This window comes from Hemiscyllium ocellatum, chromosome 6 (assembly GCF_020745735.1).
Source record: "Hemiscyllium ocellatum isolate sHemOce1 chromosome 6, sHemOce1.pat.X.cur, whole genome shotgun sequence".
Lineage (NCBI taxonomy): Eukaryota > Metazoa > Chordata > Chondrichthyes > Orectolobiformes > Hemiscylliidae > Hemiscyllium > Hemiscyllium ocellatum.
The window spans coordinates 53,024,056-53,048,081 of record NC_083406.1 but is presented as its reverse complement, the minus strand read 5'-3'; the positions used below and the strand labels follow the sequence as shown (position 1 = coordinate 53,048,081).

At 39.5% G+C, this 24,026-nt stretch overlaps 1 protein-coding gene across 3 annotated transcripts in view; it reads right to left on the bottom strand.

Annotated features, from left to right (window-relative positions):
- Nucleotides 1–4,665: 4,665 nt before the first annotated feature.
- mre11a (MRE11 homolog A, double strand break repair nuclease) overlaps nucleotides 4,666–24,026 on the bottom strand; it is a 119,277-nt gene continuing 99,916 nt past the window's right edge. For all 3 annotated transcript variants that reach the window (XM_060825954.1, XM_060825953.1, XM_060825955.1), the window contains exons 16-20: nucleotides 21,916–22,014; nucleotides 17,594–17,649; nucleotides 16,540–16,607; nucleotides 14,747–14,831; nucleotides 4,666–4,819 (exon numbers count right to left, since the gene is read on the bottom strand). In XM_060825954.1, coding sequence (XP_060681937.1) covers nucleotides 4,766–4,819; nucleotides 14,747–14,831; nucleotides 16,540–16,607; nucleotides 17,594–17,649; nucleotides 21,916–22,014 — 362 coding nt within the window. In that variant the 3' untranslated portion in view covers nucleotides 4,666–4,765. The remainder of the gene's footprint in view (nucleotides 4,820–14,746; nucleotides 14,832–16,539; nucleotides 16,608–17,593; nucleotides 17,650–21,915; nucleotides 22,015–24,026) is intronic.

Genomic DNA, 24,026 nt, shown 5'->3' with positions numbered 1-24,026 from the left:
ATTCCAACATAATTATAGACACAAGTAAACAAGAAGATACATTGATAACTAAAAAGCATTAGGGAAAAGATTTAAACATAGATGTGAAAGGTAGTCTCACCTAGTATATCCCATGAGAAACAAATGGCTTGAAGCTCATAGCTGAAGAGTGCTAACAGTAGAGGTAATTACAAAACCTCACGTATAACTAACTTTACAATAGAAATGAATGTTACCAATCTAATAGCAGTTAATTAGAACCAGCTATCTGTTACATTTTATATGTAATTAAGACAGTGGTAAAATATAAAAGGAGAAACAGAATTTGATAGAGATATGAAAGGAATATAATGGGCAACAGGATTCAAACTATCCTTAGAGATAAGCAAGTTCTGGGACATGTTCAAAGAAGTAGAGCCAGTAACTTTGGAATGTGAGTTAATAGGATGCATAGGAAGATTCCTAAGCCTGGAGATGACAATGTGTGTTAAACATCATGAGATCATGGGAACATAGATCTGTCCACAGGAGTGTCCATCATTGATTACGTGTTTCACAGGATTGGATATATAGAATAAGGGAAAGGGCACAGTGACCACGTGATTGTTGTAACACAAAATATATAAAACTGTTGTATTTAATTATAAGTGCTACAGTGTCATTAGTTAATATCGAAAGAGAGATCAAAGATTACAAGAACAACTGGGTTCTCACATTTATGGACGGCACTGTGGTACAGTGGTTAGCACTGCTGCCTCACAGCGCCAGAGACCCGGGTTCACTTCCCACCTCAGGCGACTGACTGTGTGGAGTTTGCACATTCTCCCCGTGTCTGTGTGGGTTTCTTCCGGGTGCTCCGGTTTCCTCCCACAGTCCAAAGATGTGCTGGTCAGGTGAATTGGCCATGCTAAATTGCCCGTAGTGTTAGATAAGGGGTAAATGTAGGAGTATGGGTGGGTTGCGCTTTGGCAGGTCGGTGTGGATTGGTTGGGCCGCAGGGCCTGCTTCCACACTGTAAGTAATCTAATTGAGGTCAGATTTGGGAGAGATCTTTGGCCTAATCTCTGCATGAACTGGTGACTGCTTCAATAAGAGTAAACACTGCCAAGGGCCTGAATGCTGCTCGCCTCCTGAGTCTTTGTTCCCGGTCAGGATGAGGGATTTCACTCCTACAGATTGGTGAGAGCCACGAGCCTCTCCTTGAAGTCAACATATTTTGGGCCACAATTTGGGTATGTTTATTTAACACACTTTTAGGTAATCATTGGAATTTGTCGTTTCAGACCTTCAAGTAAGTTGGATACAAAAAAAAATCCTGCCTGTCTCCTGTGCCTTTGTCCTTGGTCGGAGGGGTGGGGGGTAGAGTTGTTGGCATGGTTTCGCTTCTACACAAAGGATTCATCAGTCCCAAACATTTTAAAATTACTAACCTACCTGCCATTTCGCACTGTATCAAATACTTTCTGAATGCCCACACATAAAATATAACAGTACTCCACAGCACTACTCTCATCCATCGTCTGTGACATCTCAATTATATTTGTCAGACATGACTTACTCTTGACTGTCCAGTTTTTTTTTAAGTTACATTTACCTAACCCAATCTTATCCATCAGTTTAACCTCAGTGATGTCAAACTAACAGGACTATAGTTTCTTGGATTACCTTTTGTCCCTTAAACAAGGTTGTAACATTTGCAATCCTCCAGTTCTCCTGCAACTAATCTGATGTTTAGGCCCGGAAAACGTCAGTCAATAGCTCCGCAATTTGCTCCTTTAAGTATCTCAGCAAAATAGGATGCGACTCATCCGGTCTTACTGACATCCCTACTGGGAGTGCTGCTAGCCCTTTTAGCACCTCGTTTTTATCTATCACTATTCTATTCAGTTGCTCAACACCCATAATTTCAACTAGGCCATTATCATCTTATAATTTGGTCAAACAACATATTAATTTAGTATTTTTGCCACATCCTTTGCTTCATTGAGCAACTTACTTTACTTGCTCCTTATAAGCCCCACTCTATCCTTCACTAATCTTTTACTATTAATATGTTTGAAGAACATTTTATCATTTATTTTAGTGGAGCCTGACATCCTTTCCTCATGCTTCCTCTTAGGAGAAAGTGAGGACTGCAGATGCTGGAGATTCATTCCTGAAGAAGTACTTATGCTCAAAACGTCGATTCTCCTGCTCCTTGGATGCTGCCTGACCTTCTGCCTTTTCCAGCAACACATTTTTCAGCTCATGCTTCCTCTTAGCCTCCTTTATTTCAGTCATAGCTTCTCGCCTATGTTTGAGTACTGATTTCTATTGCTATTATTCCAGTATTCATTACATGCCTTTCTTCTTCCTCATTAATAATGAAATATTTACAGAGGATTGGTTACAGACACCTACAGGATCTTGTAACAGAGAGATAACTGAGAATGACAAGACATTGATTTCATCTCCCAGATGTATGGCATGGCATGTCAGGATGGCAGCAGAACAAACACCACTAGTTTGACTAGCTAAAGAATGCTTGGCAACGTATATTTAAAGAGAACCTTCACAATTATGAAACCATTTTGAGTGAAGCAAAAGAGGTTGCAATGGATTCGGGATTACTGGTGATGTCTGGCTGCCCATTGTCCCGTATGGGCGGGAAGAAGCTATGTTTAAGAGTAAAATCTTTTGATTTTTTTGTTGAAGTGTGCTGGTGGACTTCTGGAATGTCACCCCATGCAATTGGTAGTGCAGAGGGGATCTGGCAACCATCTGTCATCTGGTGGATTTTTGCTGAATCACATCTTTTGACAATAATGTCCTGCCTTGACTGAAAATGCAAGGGGGCCAGCAGACACTTGCGCTTCAAAGGCTGAGGCTAGGGGGTGGAATAGCAACTCAAGTTCAGGAACCGTTGGCATAATAAGTCACTTCTGTGAGGCATCTCAGGGTTGGTCATGGGGAAACAGAGTTTAAGGCAAGGACAGGGAAGTGACTTTCAGCTTCCCTCATTTGCATTCCCTAATACCCATGATTGGTACTGACCAAGGCAAAGGCTAAATGCTCATCTGCCCCCAAACATCGCAGGTAGGTCACCCCATTTTACCAAACAGCTGTCAGTGTTCTCTCCTTTTGGAAATACAGTCACTTAGTGGTGGCATGAGGAGATATTAATTGGTTATTGAGGGCCTAAATCGGTAATGGCCAGGAGGGTGGAACTTGAGCTTGAGCTCCTACAACTTAATCCTGTGGTGATAGGAAGGGGCTGGGTATCTCCTGTTGCCAACCACCATATATACTATGTAAAAGTCGATCTCACGTAAAAGTCAACCCCTTATTTTTGCCCAAAAAAAATCTTGTATTTTCCATATATCTCATGTAAAAGTCAATCCTGCTATATTGCATTATAAACCTCTTACAAAGAAAACTTCATGTTCCCATCAACGTACAAATAAAGTCACATTCATCACAATAACTCCATTCATTGTACTTTAAGTACAATATTGTGTCTCTATTCCTTCATTCATAACTCTACTTAGCTCACTTGGTTTACTACAGCACATTTTGATTCAGTCAGTCAGACTGGCTCTAAGTCTATCAGTACTTCTCAAACTTTGTTCACTATACATGCAAAGGTTAATATCATTAGGAGGTTAATCATTTAATTGTGCCAGACCTGAATTTAAAAAAGCACAGCAGGTTAGGCAGCATCTCAGGAATAGAGAATTCAACGTTTCGAGCATAAGCCCTTCATCATGAAGGGCTTATGCTCGAAACGTTGAATTCTCTATTCCTGAGATGCTGCCTAACCTGCTGTGCTTTGACCAGCAACACATTTGCAGCTCTGATCTCCAGCATCTGCAGACCTCATTTTTTACCTGAATTTAAAAAAAGAGATATACTAGCTACATAAACCTTTAATTCTTTGACAAATGTGTCAATGTCGTTATGATTCATTACACAAAATAAATGGGAAGAAAATGGAAGAATTTGGCAGAATTTAATAAATGTTTCATTAAGTGCGCCATTTTACCAGGCCACGACGTTGAAGAGTGTGATTTTGCAGGATTTCAATGAATCTTTGTCATGTTAGATTTTCCTACCAGTACGTACAAATAAAATTTACTACCAGTAATTCATTCTTGTGTCTCGTGCTTTTATCTGTTAATTCTCTTTACCGTAATTCAGTGTTTCTTCTTTACCCAGGATACAGTATTAAACTGTCTTCCACATCCCACCCCACTTCAAAACATTGCAGACTGTTTCTCAGGTGGGAAATCTACACCCCAAAGGTCAATACTGATGCTTTTAAATTTTATAAAAATATTACACATTTAAGTTTTAAAGATCCAAATGTGCATATTAAAATGGGTATTTAATACAAGGCTCTAAGAAGTCTAATATGTGAAATATGTAAAATATCAAAGAGTTTAAGTTTCTGAACATTTACACAAGAGCAATCCTTCTTCAACCTCTTGCAGATTCATGAACATTAAGAAAAGACTATTCAGTGGATTAAACCACCCCAAAGTAACCAGGCAAAGCATTTAAGCTTTTTTTAAATTTAAAAATGATTTACATTGAATATAGATCTATAGATGGAAAACAGTTCTGTAAATAAGCAAAAATCAAAGTACTGTATTCACATCCACTTAGCTATCTAATTATGTGTCAGATAACATGCTTAAGCAAGAACAGTTTTGAAAAATCTTTTGTTATATATTTATTGTCACTGAAACCATTAACAAAATCTTCCAGAATATAAACCATCAGCACATTATGAGGGTTTGATTAGTTGTTATCTTCTGTTTCCTTTGGCGGTTGCAGAACTTTTAAAGGGATCAAATTCATCCTGGGAACAAATACATAAGGTAGATATAAATTAGAATAAATCTCTCTGAACATAAGTGATCTAAAATTCCAGTAATCTAAACACCACATCAATTAGGATGTGTCTGCCAGAAATTCAAATCAGTTAGATGTTTATTCAATATTCACATTTAAAATAAGCAATTAACCTTTAAACTAGTGTAGTGGTAAACATTAAAAAGACATAGGTACATTAACAGTCGAAAATGTGGTGCTGGAAAAAAAAGCGTAGATCAGGAGAATTGACATTTTGAGCATAAGCCCTTCATCAGAAAATCTCCTACTCCTCGGATGCTGCCTGATCTGCTGTGCTTTTCCAGCACCACGTTCTTGACTCTGATCACCAGCATCTTCCGTCCTCATTTTCTACGAGTAGGTACATTAACATTAAGAATTAATGCTTAGAAGTAGAATGTTTGACATGCAAAAGTGTTATTTTGGTAACCTGCTGTATTGGTTAACTCAGTTTGTTAGTACCGAATTAACAATAGATACAATATCCAAAAAGTCAAGATGTCTTTAGCCAATTAAAAAAGGGATTACCCAGTAAAATGTATAAGTGTGATTTCAAAAATATGTTGATTTGTTGTTTTAACAACTCCAACGCACTAAAATAGATAGTCATTTATGACTGAGTGATATCTTCTTTATATCGTCTAGTCTACGGAAAAGCATTTCATCTTAATGCTACTTTCAATAACTTAATGTATGAAATACAAACATGAAGCAGTTTATTGTAGAAAATAGAATAATGTGTGGGGAAAATAATTGTCATACTAAAAGAACAGGTTGGAATGAATGCCCAAAGTTCAGTCCAAGAAAGAGGATGTTAAAGGTCGCATCTTTTACATGTTTGGACTTCCCAAAACTCTTGGTAATCTAAGATGGATGACAAGAAAAAAATTGTGGCTGTAAGACATATTTGAGGTACAGTGTTGAAGCTGATTTCCTCACATTACAGGAGCATTAATTACTGTTTTATAAGCTGTTGCACTGTTTTGGTACTTTGGGAAAAAGATCAAAACAACAGCACATTAAAAAAGGAGGAAGAGACACAAAGGTAGAGATAGCAGAGATCGAGAGAATCCTTAGAGTATAAAGGCAGTAGGAGAATTCTCAAGAGGGAAGTTAGGAGGGCAAAAAAAAAGACATGAGACAGCTTTGGCAAAGAGGGTTCAGGAGAATCCAAACAGATATTATAAATACATTAAGGACAAAGGGAGAGAATAGGGCCCCTCAAAGATCAGCAAGGCAGCCTATGTGTGGAACTACAGAAATCAGAATCCTGCAGTGTGGAAACAGGGCCTTTGGCCCAACAAGTCCACATCAACCCTCTGAAGAGCAATCCTCCCACACCCATTCCCGCTACTCTAATACTCTACATTTACCCCTGACCTAACCTACACATCCATGAACACTATGGGCAATTTAGCACAGCCAATTCACGTAGTCTGCACATTTTGGATGGTGGGAGGAAACCCACACAGACACAGAGAGTGTGCAAACTCCACACAGAGTCAGAGGCTGGAATCGAACCTGGATCCCTGATACTGTGAGGCAGCAAATGGGGGAGGAGGAGATACTAAATGAGTATTTTGCATCAGGGAGAAGGGCATGGAACATATAGATTATGGGGGAAATAAGTGGTGACATCTCAAAAATGTCAAAATTACTGATGTGATGGTGCTAGATGGCCTAATGCATAAAAGGTGGATAAAATCCCCAGGGCCTGATCGGGTTACTGAAATCTGTGGGATGCTAGGGAAGTGATTGCTAGGCCCCTTGCTGAGATATTTGTATCACTGATAGTCACAGGTGAGGTGTTGGAAGATTGGAGGTTGGTTAACTTCATGCTACTATTCAAGAAGGTGGTAAGGAAAAGCCATGGAACTATAGACTAGTGAACCTGTCTTCAGTAGTGAGCAAGTTGTTGGAGGCAATCCTGAGACAGGATTTACATGTATTTGGGAAGACAAGGACTGATTAGGGATGGTTAAAGCTTTGTGCGTGGGAAATCAGGTCTCACTAACCTGACAGTTTTTTGAAGTAGTAATGAAGAGGATTGATGAGGGCAGAGTGGACATGATCTACAGACTTCAGTAAAGTGTTTGACAAGATTCCTCATGGTAGACCTATTAACATCCACATGGAATACAGGGACATCTAGCTATTTGGATACAGAACTGGCTCGAAGGTAGAAACAGAGGGAGTGGTGGAGGGTTGCCTTTCAGATTGAGGCTTGTGACAAGTTGAGTGCCACAAGGATTGGTGCTGGGTCCACTACTTTTTATTGTTTTATGTAAGTGATTGGGTGTGAACATAGGAAGCAATTTAGCACAGCCATTCCACCTAACCTGCACATTTTGGATGGTGGGAGGAAACCAAAATTGTAGGTGGAGCGGCTAACGAAGAAGGTTACCTCAGAGTGCAATAGAATCTTGATCAGATGGGCCAATGGGCAGAGGAGTGACAAATGGAGTTTAATTTAGATAAAAAGTGGGGTGCTGCATTTTGGAAAGGCAAATCAGGACTGGACTTGCACACTTAAGGGTAAGGCCTGGGGGGTGTTGTTGAATAAAGACCTTGGAATGCAGGGTCATAGATTCTTGAAAATAAAATCGCAGGTACATATGATAGTGAAGGCAGCATTTGATATAGAATAGAGTATAGCACAGTACACACCCTTCAGCCCAGCATTGTTTGTGCGGAGCATTTATCTTATTCCAAGATAAAGTTACATACCCCTCAATTTACTGCCTCCCATGTGCTTGGCCAGCAGTCTCTTAAATGCCTCTAATGTCTCTGACTCTTACCACTGTTGGTAGTGCATTCTACACACCCACCACCTCTCTGTGTGAAGAACCTACATCTGGCATCTCCCCATACCTTCCTCCAATCACTTTAAAATTATGCCTGTATTAGTCAGAGCACTGAGTATAGGAGTTGGAGGTCATGGTATGGCTGTACAGGACATTGGTTAGGCCTCTTTTGGAATAATATGGGTAGTTCTGGTCTCCCTCCTATAGGAAGGATATTGTGAAACTTGAAACATTTTAGAAAACAGTTGCAAGGATGTTGCTCGAGTTAGAGAGTGTTTGAAATATTGGGAGAAGCTGGATATGCTGGGGCTGTTTTCCCTGGAGGTTCAGCGGCTGCGGGGTGACCTTTTAGAGGTTTATAAAACCATGAAAGGTATGGATGGGGTGAATAGACAAGATCTTTTCTCTGGGATGGGGGTGGGAGTCCAAAACTAGAGGATATAGATTTAGGATGACAGGGTAAAGATTTAAAAAGGGACCTAAAAGGGCAACGTTTTTATGCAGAGGGTTGTGAGTGTGTATGTATGGAATGAGCTGCCAGAGGAAGTGGTGGAGGCTGGGACAATTACAACAACATTTACAAGACATCTGGCTGGCTATATGAATTGAAATGGTTTAGGGGACATGGACCAAATGCTGGGAAATGGGGGTAGATTAATTCATGATATCTGATCAGCATGGACCGAAGATCTGTTTCCGTACTCTCTTTATGACTGACTTCACAGCATATTAAAGGACTTTTGAGATGCAGTCACTTACAGACAGACAACATGGCAGTCATTTCTTATTCATTTAGGGCTCACAACCAATATTGAAATAAATAGCTAGGTTGTTGGTTGAGGAATAAATATTCACCACAAGAGAACTTTTACCTTTCTACTTTGATTTGTGCAGTGTGAAGATTTGTATCATGTGAATCCGAAAACAGGGTTTCATTCAAACGATGATCGGTTGGATTTTTGCAGAGTCATGGGGACTCCACAGACCTACAAAACAGTGAACAGAGTTCCAAAATTCTGGCCCTGGCGACTTCAATTTTTACTGGTACTGGCTGCATATATTCCAAAGAGAATGCTTTAAGGGAGTTTGTATCTCAGCCAACTAATCTATAATGATGTTTGGCTGAGAACTGAAGTTCTTATAAAAGTTGCAACTTATTGAAGCATGGAAGTAAAAAACATTGCTTAACTGGTGACTTCAATTTCTTAGCTCTTTTTAGCAATGGGTCAATAACTATTTACAATACACAAGTTAAAAATGTGAGGTGCTTATTATTTGTCATTAAAAGGTCTGGCTGATAGTACAATCCATAAAAGTGTCAGTGGTGGAAATGTTTCGTGCAGTTTCACATATGCAATCGATCAAGGAAATGTCATGAGTTAGTATGCAGAGTATGAGAGACCATCAGAAGGACGCACGCACAATTGACATTTTAGGACAGCATTAGAGTGAGGCAGTTGAAGAAGGGGTACTTGAAGCTCAGTTTCAATGAAACTCAGCTATATCATGCAGATGGTGGTGCATGTATGGAACAAGTTGGCTAGAAATTTAGGTGGTTACAATTACATTTGAAAGGCACCTGGATGGGTATATGAATAAGAGGGATGTGGGCCAAATGCTGGCAATAGGACTAGGTCAGATTTGGTTGGCACAGACGAGTTGGATTGAAAAGGTCTGTTTCTGTGCTGTATAACAAAAACTAATTATTAGATTAGATTAGATTACCTACAGTGTGGAAACAGGCCCTTCGGCCCAACAAATCCACACCAACCCGCCACCCACCCATACCCCTACACCTAATACTACGGGCAATTTAGCATGGCCAATTCACCTAACCTGCACATCTTTGGACTGTGGGAGGAAACCGGATCACCCGGAGGAACCCACGCAGACACGGGGAGAATGTGCAAACTCCACACAGTCAGTCGCCTGAGACGGGAATTGAACCCGGGTCTCTGGCGCTGTGAGGCAGCAGTGCTAACCACTGTTCCACCGTGCCGCCCACGGGAGGTCTCAAAACAAATTATTAGGTAGGTCACAAAACAAAAATGGAAGAACCTCAATAGAAAATCTGAATATATTTCCAATATGTTGTTTTACTAACATACCCTTGTGGGTGCCATTTCCTCCTGGCAGCATAGGGAGAATCTGACAAAAGGAGCAGTGCTCCAAAAACTTGCTATTTCAAATAAACCTGTTGGGACTAAAACCTGGCATCGTATTACTTCTGACTTTGTCCACCTAAGTTCACCACTGGCACTTCCACATCTTAATTGATAGGACCCCTCTCATTATATTAAGAATCTTTATTACTCTGTTCAGCATCGAAATAATGACATAACTGCTAGCAAGTTGGAAACTAATGAAAAACCTTTTGTGCATTCACTGGTATGTTCAGAATTTCAAATGCACAAAAAATTTGATTTAAATTGCTGGTTATAACAAATATTTGTAAGCATTCTTAAGGCACTTTTTAGCATCATATCAAATTAAACTAGTCAACATTAAGTCTAAATATACAAGTACAGAAACAGTAGCTTCTTCCTACAAGATCAATATTTGCTTCAGCCCAACTGATTTGAAATATAGTGGATAGGTAGACATAATTGTGATAAATATGATAAAGGCAGCTTATTTTGCCCATCCAACACTGTAAAAAATGCAACTGCAGTGACCTACTTTAAAAAGTTACAGATAGTCATGATATTCTCAGAAAAGGTGCTAAAATATGCATTAATTGTGCCCATTGTTAAACAAGTAGCCTATTAACAGACTTACCACATTTCTTATTTATGTAGAGATGGAAAAACCCATGCCAAACTAGACTGTTCCTATGGTATACAAAGACTTAAAATTGATTGCCGAGAGGCACAGCAACCATTGAGTCATTGAGGCATACAGCACAGAAACAGACCTTTTGGTCCAACTCATCTGTGCCGACATGACATCCCAATCAGATCTAGTCACATTCGCCAACATTTGGCCCATCTCCCTCTAAACCCAATGCAAAAGTCAGAACTGCATATGCTGGAGATTAGAGTAGAGAATGTGATGCTGGAAAAGCACAGCAGGTCAGGAAGCATCTGAGAAGCAGGAGAATCAACATTTCAAACATCAATAGTCTGGTCCTTCTAAATCCTTCCTATTCATATACTCATCCAGATGGTTTTTAAATGTTGTAATTGTACCTGCTTCTATCGCCTCCTCTGGCAGGTTGTTCTACCTCACCACCCTATTGTGAAAAAATTACCCCTCAGGTCCTTTTTAATCTTTTCCTTCTCACCTTAAACCTGCGTCCTCTAGTTTTGGACTTTCCCATCTTAGGAAAGAAATCTTGACTATTCTCCCAACCATGCCAGCATGATTTTATAAACCTCTAAAGGTCACCCTCAGCTCCAGGGAAAATAGCTCCTGTGTATACAGCTTCTCCCCATAACTCAACTCTCCAGTCCTGGCAATATCCTTAAATCTTTTCAGCACCCTCTCAAACTTACCAACATCCTTCCTATAAAAAGGACAACCAGAAATGCACACAATAGTCTAAAAGCAGTCTCAATGTCCTGTGCAGCTGCACCACGACATCTCAATTCCTATCTGCAATGTTCTGACCAATGAAGGCAAGAATGCTAAACGCCTTCTTCACTATCGTGTCTATTGCAGCTCCAATTTCAAGGAATTATACACCTGCACCTCAGGTCTTTGTCTGGCAACACTCGCCACGACCTTACCATTAAGTGTAAAAGTCCTGCCCTGGTTTGTCTTATCAAAATGCAACACCTCATATCTATCTAAATTCAAATTCATCTGCCATTCCTCCTCTCACTGGCACATTGTACTCAATCTTCAATGCCCACTATATCACCTATTTTGGCGTCATTTACAACTTACTAACGTTATAGAGCAGATCAAACCTCCTCAAAATATTCAGAAGATAGTTCAGACTTTAACTGTTTCTTATTTTAAAAAGGTAAATGTAAGGTGTTGTGTTCTGGCTGCAACTTGATTGTCTTAAATCCAGTGGTTTGACCAAAAACACACTTGATACATCCACTATGGTTAAAATACAGAAAAAAAGGAATTCGGATAACTTTATTCTATTGGAAAGTTTAACAGAATAATACTAAATTAACTGTTCAATATAGTAACATACCATAAACGCAACCTTGGCAAAAGGCAAATCACATGCAATTCCCACAGCCAAAGAAGAAACAAAATCAAGAGAAAATTCTGACAGGATGTAGCAGCCAGGAAAGATTTACTGCAACCTACAATGCTGCTGAGACCCTAGCAAAAACTATGAACTGCTGAAAGCTAAAATTAAACATCCCAGTTCAGTGAGAGCTTGACCTCATCTATATAGGCTTCACAAGCTGTTTATTCTAGTAGACCACTGGACACTTAATACCTTTCATTAAAACAAAAGGTCAGGACAAAGTAACCTCTTAAAGCTATGGTATCTTCACACTAATCATGCCTCCTGCATTCAGATCCAAATTATTTACATAAAATGAAGGCAGGCAGTAAACCCAGCATCAGTTCCTTGTGGCACACCACTGGTCACAGGCCTCCAGTTCAAAAAGCAATCCTCTATCCCCTTTATCTCCTACCTCTAAGCCAATTTTTATTCAATTGACTAGCTCTCCTGGGTCGCGTATCATATGATCTAACTATATACTAACCAGTTTTACCATGGAGAACCTTGTTGAATGCTTTGCTGAAGTCCAGATACACAATGTTTAGCGCTCTGCCTTCAATCATAGAGTCATAAAATCATAGAGATGTACAGCATGAAAACAGACCCTTTGGTCCAACCTGTCCATGCTGACCAGATATCCCAACCCAATCTAGTCCCACCTGCCAGCACCCAGCCTATATCCCTCCAAACCCTTCTTATTCATATACCCATCCAAATGCCTCTTGTTGCAATTGTACTAGCCTCCAGCACTTCGTCTGGCAGATCATTCCATACACGTACCACCCTCTGCGTGAAAATGTTGCCCCTTAGGTCTCTTCTATATCATTCCCCTCTCACCCTAAACCTATGCCCTCTAGTCCTGGACTCTCCAACCCCAGCGAAAAGACTTTGCCTATTTATCCTACCCATACCCTTCAACTTAGTAAATCTCTATAAGGTCACCCCTCAGCCTCTGACGCTCCAGGGAAAACAGCCCCAGCCTGTTCAGCCTCTCCCTGTAGCTCAAATCCTCCAACCTTGGCAACATCCTTGTAAAATTTTTTCTGAACCCTTTCAAGTTTCACATAGGAAGGAGACCAGAAGCCCACGCAATATTCCAACAGTGGCCTAACCAATGTCATCTCTTCAGAAAATTCAAGTTACTGAGACACTATCTCCCATGCACTATGCCTAATCAGTCACTGCCTTTCCAAAGGGGATGTAAATCCTGTTCCTCAATCCCTTCCAACATTACCCACCACTGACTTAAGGCTCACTGGCTTTTCCTTCCAGCCTCTCATATAAAATGCCACATTAGCCAACCATCAGTCTTACAACACCTCAACCATGACTGTTGATCATACAAACATTTCAGGAAAGGTCCCAGCAATCTTTTCCCTAGCTTCCCAAGTAGTTCTAGGGTCCTGGGGATTTATCTACCTTTATGCATTTTAAAACGTCCAGTACTCCTTCTGTAATATGAATCTTTTTCAAGACATCATTTACTTCCTCAAGTTTTCACGACCTTATCCATAGTAAATACTGATGTGAAATAAACCAAACTGCACAAAATTAATTATGCTTTACATATCACAGCATGCTCCAACAACAAACTGCGCATGTTCAAATATTAAAATAGTTTTCAAATGCCTTGTCAAAGCGATATTACATTTCCCATATTGGTTTGGAAATCTAGTTTTAGCTATTGTCAAGTATGTTTCAGTGGAATTTATTAAAGCATGATCATTAAAAGTTGCAGAGTTTTGATTATTGGTGTGAAAACTAAATGAAAATTAACCATGATTTACAAGATACGAGTTAATATTTGCAACCATCATTGTAACTGCAACACTCTGTATAACAAAAATCAGTCAACTCATTTCAATCATATGCTGCTGAAAAATTCAGTTCCAAATTCTCTCACTATGTAAAGTTTGAACCCTTATGCTTTCTTTTTATCAACAGGTCTTCCATACTTGTCCGGCCACCTTTAATAACTTATGTATATATCCACACAGGACACTCTGCTCCAGCATACCCTTTAGAATAGTATCCTACCTCCACGCTCTTTGCATCAAAGTGCATCACCACACACACCTCTCTGCACTGAATATTATCCAATTTCATCATCAACAGATGCCATCTTTCAGATGGACAGCACTTTCAAACATTCAGAATCTCTCACCTGCCACAAAGCCAAATGAAGTACAACAACCAAGCAGTATTGGTTCTTTTAAGTGTAAAAGGTGCTAGAAGTTGAGTACCAGCATTTCAAAAGCTTTCGATTAAATCATAGCAGCATTCACCTCCCAATGTGACAACATTAAAATCAAGAAAAGTTGCAAGGACAGACTTAGTAAAAGAATTAATCAGTTTAATGTCAATGGTGGGTAAGGTTTAGAGACAACAGTCAAGGATAAAACAGACTTTGAGAAAGTCTAACTCAAATCTGTAAAAAGGCAGATTATACTCTAACATAACTGAATACTTTGAAGAAAAGCATGACAAAGTATTAGATAGGAGAAAGGGTAACAAAATTGAAGCTTATGCAATAGAGAGGTCTACATTGCCTTAAAAAAGATAGAATAAGAACAGAACAGAGAGATGTGGTAAATGGTCATTTGTTTAGTTGGAAGATGCTAGTCAGTGATGTTAGTGAAGGGTAAGTGCTACAACAGTTCCTTAGTTGATTAGTATTAATGATTTGAATTGTGCAATACAGGTTAAAATGCTACTGAACTTGAGGTATGTAACAGAATGCACAGACAAGGTAGCAGATGAAATTTAATTCAGCTGTTCTGATGAAAAAAAAAACCCATTCACCCGAAACATTACCTCTGTTTCACTCTAGATGTTGCCTGACCTGCTGAATACCATCAATAAGTGAACAATCAAGAGGAATAAAAGTAGAAATTACCTCATCATCGTCATCATAAAAATTTACTCCTTTAGACTGGTTTTGTGAGCCTCTTCTACTGAAAGATCCTGATCCACTTGAATTCCTTTTTAAATGAAAAAAAGATCACAAATCAACAACTGGAATAATTATCTGTTTGAAATTCAAAAAGGGCTGTTTCATGAAAAACACACACATTTCTATAGAGGACGTCTTGTGATGTAATGGATAGCATCAATTCCTTGACTTCAGTTTTGCTAACCCTCCTTGATCAAATGCTGCCTTAAACTCAAGGGCAGTCACTCTCACCTCTTGAGAATTCAGCTCTTTTGATCATATTTCAGTGCAGTCAAACAACTTTTAATGGTTCAACCTTAATCTGAGCACAGGACTGGTCTTCATCAACACCCGTGTGTTTGTTCACAGGGTGCTTCCAATGTCCTTCCCACAGTATCTCAAACTTTTCTGTATTCCAGTTTAACATTTGTACTCCTGGAAGGTTCCAATTATGTGAAACACAATGATATCAGAACATCTCAGGTAATGATGGCATCCTGGGTTCTCCTGCCCTAGTGTCATACATGAGACAAACACGGCATTTCAAAACTGCTACTGCACTAATGTGCCACGATGACCTGAAGACAGTTTGGAGAAAGAAGATCTGTTAAAAATAAAGGAGAGGTGGGGGTGGAGAACCTGACTACTGAAGACTTGAGGCTGCAATGAAAATGTGTAGATTGCTGCTGTGTGGCAGTGCTGGATGTAATTTACACAGCTTCATCTGTGCACTCTCTCCCTTGGCTGACAGGCAGATTTTGAAGTTTTAAAACTGGAGAAAAAAATGTGTAAAGAAAATTGCTTCACACCAATGCTGCATGTTGCCTGACCACAATTCAGTATAGAAACATGACTTTAAAAACCCAACTACTATACCGGAGTAACCCAATTTAAAAAGAAACGCCGAAAATAAAAACTATTGACTCATTTACTAGTTTGGTTGGTATTTAATATTCAATTCTCTTGTAGAACAAATACTTTTCAACAGAGCACTTAAAATCATTTAATCAGTATCTGTACATGGAAGAAACTTATTTTGAAGACCTACTTAAATAGTCGCAAACAGAGGGGGAAGACTACCCTCAGCATACTCATTCTTAGAGTCTGGAGCCCTGATTATTTTTTATAGGCAAAATGATCAGATTTACAGCAGCTAAAGGTTTTCTTTACTTCTGATGTTTCACATATTTCACTAGGGGTTGGTTAATTCAGTTGGTGACCTCAACAGCGTGGATTCAATTTCTGTTCCAGCTGAGGTTGCCATGAAGATCCCACCTTCTTGATGTCATCCCCTCAGCTAAGCCACCACTGTTCATCTTTAATGAGAGTGCAGCCTTATGGTGCTCTGGGACAATGGCAACTTCACTTTTCTTTATTTCACATATACCGAAACTAGAATTAAGCAGCACGTTTAGATTAGATTAGATTACTAACAGTGTGGAAACAGGCCCTTCGGCCCAACAAGTCCACACTGACCCGCCGAAGCGCACCCACCCAGACCCATTCCCCTACATTTACCCCTGCACTTAACACTACAGGCAATTTAGCATGGCCAATTCACTTGATGTTTTTGGAAGCCTGCAAATTACTTTCATTAATCGGATTCAGTTAATATTTGTCTACAAAAGAAGTACTGTACATTCTTAAAAATGGAAATCAGCAAATTCTAGATGTCTTCAAGTCTCCAGCTGTTATTCATTCCCAAACTAATAGCTGTTAACATCACATTCTACTATATGAGAATGAAGTATGCATACCCCTGATTTTGTTTTGCGAAGCTGGATAGACAAGATTCTTCCATATCTGAATCATCACTAATTATGACCTGTAAAATAAAATTTAACAAAGAGTTAGGAAGTTTCTTCAGGGTTTTCAAAACTTTGAGATATAAAACAGGAACTGCTGAAAATACATAGTAAAACACCAAATCTGTAGAGTGAACACATTCATAAATGGAATATAATGCCTCACTCCAGAATTTGCCTGGGAATTGGAGAGAGGGCTATTTGGACATGAAGTGATCGATGGAGCCATGGAGATTCCTAACTTGAAGCAGATGAAGTCATAACTTGTGCCATCATGAATATTTTGGGGCCTGGCATACATGAAAAAGGCAAATGCTTCCACCATGGTTGGTGGTGTCCTTCACTTTGCACAATACCACCTCTCATCCAATCCCTAAATGTACAACCTCTTTTTCTTCTAGTCTATCCACCACTCTGGTAGAGAAAAAACAAGCTAAATGCCTCCCATACTCACCTGCCTTCTACTGCTCAGTGTATTATGGCAATGGAAGTACATTAAGAACCTGAAGTGGTCTAAAAAGACCTTAATCTGTCTCCACTGCCACTGGGCAGTGGGAGATGGGCATTTATTGGCTTCTTTGGTCAACAAGCTTTAGGGTAGACAGACCTACGGGGAACCTCACCTATTCCATAGTAATGTGGGGACCAAATGGGAGTGGGCGGGAAGGTGGGTTCTCAGTTGCCATGTGTCACTCATGCCTAAAACATACTTAAAGGGCCATAAAATCTACCTTCATGTGACTGGAATACTACACTTTATTTTTGACTTCAAATGCCACTATCTGCTGTGGTGGGATTAAACTAACTTCCCAGTGAGTCTCTAGATTACTGGATGAGCAACAATGCCATCGCGCTATTACTTACTTCCTAATGTTAGACTCTAACACCCCTTGATCTTAAAGCTACACCTTGGTCTTGATTCCCAGCTGCATGGTCATGGTAAATTGGATTAGCATAAATGAAATGATCATTTACAAAATAAGTTGTAGACTACTTAACATTTTACCTCCTCAGGACTTTGATGCAAAGTCTGTGCTGTGCGTCGACTAGATCCTTTAAAAGCTGAAAAGAAAAATTGTTTGGTTACTGGTAATCAACATTGAGGAAAATATTCTGTTATATAATAGAAAATTATGGCAAGCCACAAGTAAAATGGCAGCTTCAAAACCTACAACTTCTACAAACATTCAATTCATTTCAAGTGTTAGTCAAGTCCCATGGATTTGCCCACAGTGGTCTCGGACTGCAGTATGGTTTCCGATGCTTAACCAGTTTATTGTTTATATATCATAGCAAATTTTGCTGAAGTAATATCAATGATTGATAAAAGCTAAAATACAACTTCATTTTAATACCATCTACTTGCTACTTTAAATTGCTTGCATCAAAAACGGTTGTACTAAGATAATTTACTCAATTTGAAGTCAATTGCAATGAATTATTAGATAACTTAAAGTATGAATACAAAGTTCAACAATGACTAAAAGACTGTAAAGTTTGCATTTTTCTTATTTCCTGTGGTAAGTTGCTTGTTCATGTTGAGTTGCACTGTCAAAATCTAAACTCAGATACACAATCATAAGTATCAAAACACTCCAAATACCCACATCTACTCATCCACTGCCAAAAAATATGGCTTGAAATAACATCTAATAGCTTAACCAATATAACATTATGAGTTTGGTTCAAATCCACAATTTTCAGAACATGACTCAGTTATGGCTTGGTATGGATAGCACAGTGGTTAGCACTGCTGACTCACAGCACTAGGGACCCAGGTTCAACTCCATGGGTACTCTGGTTTCCCCCTCCACTGCCCAAAGATGTGCCGGTTAGGTGAATTGGCCATGCTAAATTGCCCATAGTGTTTAGGGGTGTGTAAGTTAGGTGCATTTGTCAGGGGAAAATGTAGCAGAATAAAAAGGTATGCAAAGTGGGTGGTAATCTCCAGACTACATCCACGGTCACATGTGAGTGAGGATATAAACAGGAAGATATGGCAGATTAATGCATGGCTGAAGGATTGGTGCAGGTGACCTGTTCAAGAGGGGCAGGTTGCACCTGAACTGGAGGAGACCAATATCTTGACGGCCAGGTTTGCTAGTGCTACAAGGGAGGGTTTAAACTAGTTTGGCAATGGGGTGGGAACATCAACAGCAGGGATGCAAGTGCGAGGCTCAAAAGGAGATACAATAATCAGAAACTTTAAGTTGAAGAGACAGGTCAGGCTGGAACATGACAGGGAGCAAGGAATGCCTATTGGATTAAATCGCACCTATTTCAATGCAAGAGGGCTGACAGGTGCGGCTGATGAACTGTATGAATAGGTACGTGGGATTGGGATATGATAGCCATTACAAAAACCTGGCTAAGGGAGGGGCGGCTTAATGTGCCAGGGTACAGGCGCTTTAGGCAGGACAGAGGTGGAGGAAAGAGGGGAGGGGGAACAGTTACCTTTTGATTAAGTGTCACAGCAGTTGTCAGAGATGAAATAACTAAAGGACCATCCAGTGAGGCTTTGTGGGTGGAGCTAAGAAATAAAGGGGATGGTGATGTTGTGGTTTGACTATAGACCTCCATATAGTTAACAGGAATTAGAAGAACAAATATGCAGGGATACTGGGGAGACTTACAGGAGCAATTGGATTGCCATAGTAGAGGATGTTAATTTTCCTAACAGACCAGGACTGCTATATCCATTTATATGCATGAAGGTTTGGATTGGGTGGGATTTGTTAAGTGTGTTTAGGGAAGTTTCCTCAAGCAGTATATCCTACTTGAGAAGAGGCAAAACTCTACCTACTCTTGGGAAATAGGCCAGGACAGGTAACGGAGGTTGAAAGTGGGGAGCACTTTGGTCCCAGTGACCACAGTTCTATTAATTTTAAGATACTTATTGAGAGGGACAAAACTGGCCCACAGGTTCAAAGTCAAAACTGGGGCAAGGTGAATTTTGATGGAATCAGTCAGCAGCTTGCAGGGATTGATTGGAGTAGTTTATTTACAGGCAAAGGGGCCCCTGGCAAGTGAGAGGCATTTAAAAAGTGAGACAGCGAGAGTTCAAGGTCTATGGGTTCCTGTGAGGGTGAAGGGTAAGGCTCGCAGGAACAAGGAATTTTGGATGTCAAGAGATATTGCTGCTTTGACCAGAAAGAAAAAGGTGGCATAGCTCAGCTACAGGTAGCTAGAGTCAAGGGAATCCCTTGTATATAGGGGATTCAGGAGTTTACTGAAGGAGGAAAAATCTGGGGGCATGAGATAATCTTCTCAGCCCAGGCTAAGGTGAATCCAAAGAGGTTATTTAAGTATATTAAAAGGAAAAAGAATAGCTAGACAGAACAGGACCCCTCAAGGGCCAAAGTGGACATTTGTGCATAGAACCACAGGAAATGGACACAGCCCTCAATGAATATTTCTCCTGTTTACCCTGGAGACAAACCATGAAGACTTGGGAAAGTTAGTGAAGATACCTTAGGGACAGTTCATATTGCAGTAGAAGTGGTATTGGGTGTATTAGATTTATGAAGGTGGATAAATCTCTTGGACCCAGCCAGACCAGATGTAAGTAAGGAGGCTAGAGAAGAAGTTGCAGAACCCGGATTGATATTTCTGCATCATTGTTAGCCATGGGCGAGGTCCTGCAAGACCAGAAGGTAGCAAGCGCTGTGCTCTTATTCAAGAAGGGCTGCAAAGCAAAACCAGGGAACTATAGACCAGTAAGCCTAACATTTGTGGTAGGTAAGTTACTCAAGATGATCCTGAGAGATAAGATACATGAATTTGGAAAGACAGAGTTGGATTAGGAGCAAATTAGCTTCGCTTTGTGTGGGAGACCATGCCTCACAAATTTGTTAGAGTTCTTTGATTAAGTGACCAGGAAGGTTAACGAAGGTAGGATAGTAGTTGTAGTCTATCAAATGCCTTGCTGAAAACCATATAAGCTTCCACATAGTAGGCTTCTCTGGAAGGTTAATCACATGGAATCTAGGGGGAGGGCTGGATGATAGGAAGCAGAGGATAATATAGTGGAAGGATGATTGTTGGACTGGAGTGCCTCAGGTGTCAGTGCTGGGCACATTACTGCTTGTTATTTACAATGATTTAGAGGGGAAATGTACAAGGCATGATTAGTAAGTTTGCAGATGACACTAAAATAGGTGGTATTGTGGATAGTGAGGAAGGTGATCAGAAATTGCTTGATTAGCTGGGGAAGTGAGCTGAGAAATGGCAAGTGGAGTTTAATAGATAATTTTCAGGTCTTGCATTTTGGAAAGAAAGATCAATCAGGGCAAGAGTTTTCATGGCAAATGGTAGAGCCTTAAAAGAAAATAAAAAGGAAGAAGGACTGACCTCAGAGTTCAAGTGCAGGATTCTCTGAAAGTGGAGTCACAGGTAGACAGGACAGTGAAGATAGCATTTGGCACACTGGCCTTCAGGTCAGGGCACCGAGTATAGAAGTTGGGAAGTTACACTGCAGTTGTATAGGACGCTGGTAAGACTGCATTTGGAGTATTGTGATCAGTTTTTGCCACTTTGCTACAGGAAATATGTTATTGAAGTGGAAACAGTGTAGAAGAAACTCAAGCATGTTGCTAGGACTTAACTGTGAGTAATAGGGTGAGATTGGACAAGCTTTTTCTTTAGAGTGGGTGGGGGGAAGGGGGGGAGGGATTTATAGAAGAGCATAAGATCATAGAAGCATGGATAGGCACTTTTCTTCCCCCCAGGGTTGAGGAACCAAGGACAAGTGGGCATTAGTTTAAAAGGTTAGGAGGGGAAACAAAAAAAAGGAAACCTGACAGGCAGAAATTGGTGCTCATATGGAATCAGCTGTTAGTAGAAATGGTTTAGGCAGGTACATTTAAAAAGCATTTGGACAAATACATAGGTTTTGAAGGATATGGGCCAAGTGCAGAGGAACAGGGTGACTGTGAATGGACATGATCAGCATGGACCAGTTTGGGCCAAAGGGCCTGTCTGTGCTGTTGGACTCTGACTAAATTTTGACATTTGCTCCAGTCAAAAAGGTAAGCCATAGATAGAACCCAGAGAACAGGAAATGTGCAACATTTGACTACAAGTCTATAACAATTCATGCAACTACTATATTTAGTAGCATACCTAATATAGTAATACAGATAGTGTAATGCTCAGCAGGACATTAAAGTAGTATTTAAAGCAGATTGTTAATGTAACCTTTACAAAAGTTAATTGCAGTGGGAAATAAAAGAAATGCTGAATTTTGTAAGGAACATCTTAACAGCATATTCTGAATAAAGGATAATATTCAAACTATATTCAGTGGCTTGCAGACATAGGTTGACCTACCATCCATGATAAACTTATTCTTTACAGGAGTAACGACTGGAGCTTTGTAAGTCCTGCTGGAGAACTTACATTCGTTGTTAGTTTCTCTTCCGCTATTCCCTAATGAATAAAAGGAGATTATTCAATATCTCTACAATGTATAGCATTGAAATATATTAAAACAAAAATGCAATTTTTGCAGTTATTTTCCATCAAGTCAGAAATGTCTCCTTGAACATTTTGAAAAACAGAGAAGTTGTTAAACAATTAAAATGTGTTTACAAGCATTAAGAATCTTTAAGTTTGGAAAAAAAGTTAATTTTCATATCAGATCAATTAGTCATTTATGTTTGCATATTCCTTGTGCAGTTTTTCTAATATGAACCATTTCAGATCCCTACAAAAATGAACAAGGGTGTGCTTTGGAAACAAATCACTGACAGTCTCCTTGACTAGATGTCACTTAAAATGGATGTGAAGCAAATATAAAACATACCAAATCATTTGTAAATTTTTTAAAGTATTCATTCATGGGACAAGAGAGTCGCTGGTTACTCCAACATTTATTGCGTAGGGCAGTTAAGAGTCAACCACATTGCTGTGGGTTTAGAGTCACATGTAGGCCAGACCAGGTAAGGATGACAGTTTTCCCTCTCTAAAAAGAACATTAGTGAAGATTTTTCCGACATTCAATGGTTTTGTGTTCATCATTCTCTTAATTCCAGACTACTATTGCATTCAAATTCCATCATCTGCCATTGTGGGTTTAAAACCAAGAACTTTACCTGGGTCTCTGCAATAATAGTCCAGCGATAATAGCCTATGGGCATCATCTCCCCACAAAACTGAAATACTTCTGAGAATGGGGATCAACTTATAGACGGAGTATAAAAATGTGAACCACCAGTGTAAGTGGGCAAAAGAAAAAAAGTATTCTGTTCTCTCCTTGTGAAGATTTGTGAACGTGAACCTTGCGGAGACACAAACCTGTCTTTTGGATGTGTCTTATGTTAAAGCTCCTAATTAAGTTATAGTTTGGAGTTATTTCTTCATTAGCTAGCTCTTGATCTTATTCAAGATGTTACATCCCATACTAACAAATTGCTATTTTTGCATAAACCAGCAACCATAAAGTAATCTATAAATTCACTCTATCCTTATCCATCCAACGATTGACAAGAACTTACACAAACACGAGCAGGAAAATCGACATTTGAAAATTACTATAGGTTCGATAATATTCTTAGTCCATTATCCTGAATCTTGTTTTCTCATGTCCATTGGTTTTCATTAAAATGGTTTTTTGAAAGTTTCCACTCCACTGTTCGGATGCTTGTCGGATTGAAATTCATAGTCGGTATGGCATAGTTTGTATTGATGTGTTTGCCACTGACTGGTGAATTATTAGAGATTAATTATTCTGGCATCATGATCCGAGTGGTATTTTGCCACAAAGCAGATATTTTCTACCCATAAAAAATTGATACAAAACCAGTTGTTGCTCTGAAATGGGCCATTTAAGTGATAGAGCTGAAAATGTGTTGCTGGAAAACCGCAGCAGGTCAGGCAGCATCGAAGGAGCAGGAGAATTGACATTTCAGGCATGAACCCTTCTTCAGGAATGGCTCATGCCCATTTAAGTGATAGTACAGGTAGCTCTAGGCTTGTGCAACCCCGTATTATAGAAAAATCGTTTGAAGTGTTGGTGATGTAATCATTTACAGCCAGCACACTTTAAAAATTCACACAGTTCAGAAACAGTGTCCCCAATTTGTCAATTGAGTTATAGAGAATTCACATAAACAAAATGTGTTATAGCAGAATTACCTGTATACCTATTCCATTTCTATTGGCAATGTAACCATTCTGACAATTTTGGAGTTCATTTTGACACATGCTTCTCAAGATCAGGTCAGTGGCTGACCCCTTTAAGGATGATTTCTTCTATTCTTGCATCAGTATTCACAAATCAAATTCTCTTGCTACACTACATTTGATAATTCAGCAAATGGTATGAATTTAAGTTTTAAACCAACTTCAAAATTTCATTTTGCTGGGACCCACTTCTGTTAATTGCTCAACATTCATAAGATTAGAGAAGTATTTTTTTAAACTTGATTTGTAGTATTTAT